Source organism: Agrilus planipennis, unplaced genomic scaffold (assembly GCF_000699045.2).
Source record: "Agrilus planipennis isolate EAB-ADULT unplaced genomic scaffold, Apla_2.0 scaffold466, whole genome shotgun sequence".
In the NCBI taxonomy this organism is placed as follows: Eukaryota; Metazoa; Arthropoda; class Insecta; order Coleoptera; family Buprestidae; genus Agrilus; species Agrilus planipennis.
This window is the reverse complement of record NW_020439359.1, coordinates 16,842-21,020: the sequence shown is the minus strand read 5'-3', so window position 1 is coordinate 21,020 and position 4,179 is coordinate 16,842. Positions and strand designations below refer to the sequence as shown.

At 32.7% G+C, this 4,179-nt stretch overlaps 1 protein-coding gene across 1 annotated transcript; it reads left to right on the top strand.

The window, feature by feature from the left end:
- The first annotated feature begins 3,326 nt into the window (after nucleotides 1-3,326).
- On the top strand, nucleotides 3,327-4,133 carry LOC108734497. Its single transcript, XM_018466085.1, has one exon. It carries the CDS (start codon nucleotides 3,327-3,329, stop codon nucleotides 4,131-4,133), a length of 807 nt encoding a protein of 268 aa, XP_018321587.1.
- Nucleotides 4,134-4,179: the final 46 nt, after the last annotated feature.

Genomic DNA, 4,179 nt, shown 5'->3' with positions numbered 1-4,179 from the left:
AAAAACAATTTTTTCGGCGAACAAGGTTATGGCTACTGTTTTTTGGGATGCAAGAGGTAATATATATATATTCATTTAAACAAAACGAAGAAATAAATAGCTTCCGAAAAGTTATAAGTATGTCGAGATGCCTTAAGACCCCTTGCTTTATATTTTCAGTTTTTGAAAAATGTAAAGTCTGACATAATTTGCATGTACGTATGGATAATAAAAACTGCAAATTAGCAAGTATTAACTTAACTAAGTAGTAAATTAACTTAACTAATTAGTGAATTGAAAATTCTAATTAAATAGTGGAATTAGTTAAAAATTAATTAAAAAATTGAAAAGAATGTCAAATTGGTCCGCAATAGAACTCAGGTCCATTGAACCAACTCATCATCATCATCGTCATCGTACGGTCGGCAGTAGTGAGACTTGTATGACACGCACTTTCACCCTTTCTTATTCTTAGCTAATTTTCGCATTTTCCTAAAACTAGAACATCCCACATTTTTAACTATTTGTAAACAGTACATTAATCCAATCTAGATCTACTTCTACAATAAGTCTCCACCTACACAAAGAAAATGGAAAACGAAAACTTACCTAAATATTAAAGCGATATTTACAATTTATCCCACTAGTCCGTTGCTTCGTAAGCGAAAATAATAAAAACTACAATTTGGATCCGAATTTGTAAAAATAAAATTCCAGCAGAAATAAATTTACTAGGTATTTTAGTTGATATTACAAATTTAATTGTAACGTAAACTTGAAATAATTTCTAAAGGAAAATGTTAAAATTAAGATTATTACAAGTTACCTCATAAATGCTATTATTTCTCCTGCAAATTCAGTCATTTACAATCGAAAATTATAATGTTTGCGTTGTCATAAAAATTTAGTTATCTCCGTGTAGCCCTTCATGCTTGAGTAGGTGTTAGAGAAATATTGTAGGACATTTCAACCTATCCCACCTACTTCCATGGGACCCTCTCTTCTCCTACCCTTTCTTATATCTCCTCACTTCGCACCTTCTCTATCGGCGGTATCCTCATCATTCGCCTATAACACTTCATTTCGAACGCTTTTAACCATTTCTGTTCGGCAGCGCTCACCGTCCACGTTTCACACACGTACAACGTCGTACTCTAGACAGTAGATACTTTTAATAATATCCTCCGATTTTAACAATATTCTTCGATTTTCTAAAGTAACCGTTCACGAGAATAGAAGTAACTTCTTTTTGTTAAAGGCGACTAGACCATTATGCGTTATTCTTTCTTTTATATCTGAAAGTTGAACTGTCACCCTCTAGATAGCTTACTAATAATAATGATTATAAGGCAATTTGATTGTGAATTGATTGAAAACTGATTGTTTAACATTAAAAGAAGCCTAATAGTTTAATTGTATTTCAGTATTTACAATACGCGCAATAAACAAATGAAATACTCTATTTATAGTACCTATTAGAAGTATTTATTTATAGGAAGCATATCCCTTGTATTTACTGGAACAATCTACAAATTGTTTTGTCGAATAATAATAATAATTCTTTATTCTTTTCTACTAAATAAATGATTTTTTTGTGTCATCAACTTATGCATAAATCATGAAATTCTTAGTTTAGGGATTAGTAAAAAGTAGACATACCTATCTGATATTTTGAATAACTAATAAACTTTATTTACAAAAAACATGAAAATACTCTAAGGTAAACGTTTAATATCTTTTTTGGAATGTGATTTTTCAAATTACATTTTTTACGCCTTTTCAATTATTTATAATTTTCTTGTGGTTTATGCAATGTGCAAATTAAAATCAATCAATATTTATTCACAATGAACGACTTATTATTATGCACTTCTGTTATCTGCAAAAATTAATAAATCTATCTAACATATTCAAAGCACTATATTCATATCGACTAATTTGCTTCAAATTTCAAATGTTTTGCCAATATTTATCGTTATTATTCTTAGTTTTTCACATTTTTTGGCAGATTTTGGTCTATACAACTTTTATTATTACTGCTACATGAACAATGAATTTAATGAAAATTTATTTTACCATCATTTTTCATAAAATTAAATGTCCCCATTTTTTGGAATAGTGGTGAAAGGGGGTGTGTGTGACCCGAAAACCGAATTTCATAATCATCACTACACCTTCCATATAATAAAAAAAAGTATTCACCTATTATTATCAGTACCTACACCTATAGGAAAAATGTTATTAGCATTACAAGTTCTTCCCCCCTATCAGTCATTGTGAGCTCAAAACTGCTTCGAGTGGTCAATTTGTTTAATCACTTTCTTTGAGTTAAAAATTGTTTGAAAAATTAAACTTAAAGGAATTGTTTGTAAATAGGCATGCAACACATCATACACTTCAGCATAAGAAATTGCTGATACTAACTACCTAATACTTCTTTGCTCTGTGTTGACAGCACTCATAATTTCTTTTATAAATAATATTTTGAATGTATTTCAAAAGTTTTAATGTAAATAAATTTATGTAGCAAGAACACTGGGATTGTTTTATTAAAAAGTAAAAATATATTGTTTCGCCCCTCGCGGGTCATTCTTATAGGGGGTATATGTATGTTACTTATCAGTGTTTTTATTGCTCAAATTTCTTTATGATAATTTTCAAAAATGTTTCACAGTGAATACGATACACATTCTATCCATTTTATTTCATAGATTGGTTTTGTTGTTTCAGAAAAAATACATACCAACTTACTGTTTTACAATTTGATTAGCCTTTGAGCAAATGTATTAAAAATGACTTGTAACTTTTAAGAATTAGTTTCTAATACAGATTTTATCGTAAGGCCAATCAGAACTTCTGTGCTACTATTAATGTATACGTAGGCAGATAAAGGGATCGCGTTTTTTAATGACGCAGCATTTAATGTGTATCGACATTAATTGAAACTATAAAAAAAAAGTAAGTCATTCTACTTGGCCTACAATTCGTTCAGGATTTGATCTGCATTTGGCACGAAAAAGAGGAGAAAAAAGTGAATGGTTCAAAAGTGCAATACAACAAATGTTGAGCTGGATGGCTAATGCCGAACTCTTCCTTTCATTTTCTTTCAAAGGCTGTCTTGAAATCTCGGTCAAAGATGGTATACAAGGGAACCAGCTGCTGCCAAATCCTCTCGCTTTAATGAGTGATGGTTAGTGATCAATTTTTTTAATTCATGCTTTCTATGGCATCTCATTAAAAAACACTTAGAAAAAAAAATAATGAAACTCAGAATGGGCGTATAAATAGTCAACCACGAACCATTTCTCAGCAGTTCAGCTCTTGCTTCCAATCCAGCAAGATTCAAGATGAATTCTCTTTATTCCACCGTCGTGCTTCTGTTATTGTTTTTCAATGCAGTGTTAAGTGATTCCCAATCGGAAAATGATACGGAAAGCTCGAGTAGTGATCGCAGTGACTACAAGAGGTCTCTTTTCGAGGATTGCAATTCTGGATTCTCATTTACGTGCATGAAATTGGAATTAGTGTCATGGGTAGACAAAATGAGTCAAGAAAACGAATACAATCTTATACCAGGAGTTTCCTTAGTCAGAGAAGCTAATGCAACTACCTCGAACACTGCAGAACTGATAGCGGAAATGGCTAAAAGTTTTCCAAGTGATCCGGATTCTCGGCTAAACATGGCCCTTTTCAAAAAGATTTCTGGTTTCCTGAATGGCCATTCCGTTAAAGTCAAATTGTTACCAGATGTTGAAACAGTTGCTGGTCGAGCAGGAGGTGGTGGTGGTCTTGGAGGCGGTGGTGGTGGCGGTGGCAAAAAAGGAGGCGGTGGTTTAGGAATGCTTCTTGCTGGAGCCGCTATGATGAAAGGTACACTATTAGCACTAGCCCTTGGAGCATTAGCTGCCCTTGCCGGTAAAGCCTTAATGACAGGTCTTATCGCCCTTTTATTGTCTTCCATTATTGGTCTCAAGTCTCTTACCAGTGGAGGTGGAAAGACAACTTATGAAGTTGTAGCTAAGCCAATTTACACTCACGAAAAGACACATTCAGTGTCTCATGAAGACTACCATGACCATGGACATGGTCATTACAGAAGAAGTTTTGATGATCTGCCATTACCTCTAGGACTTCAACCTGGTTACAAACCGTAGAATCATCAATTCTTCTGATTAACTTATTTATTTCTATTTATTGTTT

Excerpts from the sequence above, each read along its gene's own strand:
- LOC108734497 (XM_018466085.1), top strand. The coding sequence starts at position 3,327 with ATGAATTCTCTTTATTCCACCGTCGTGCTTCTGTTATTGTTTTTCAAT.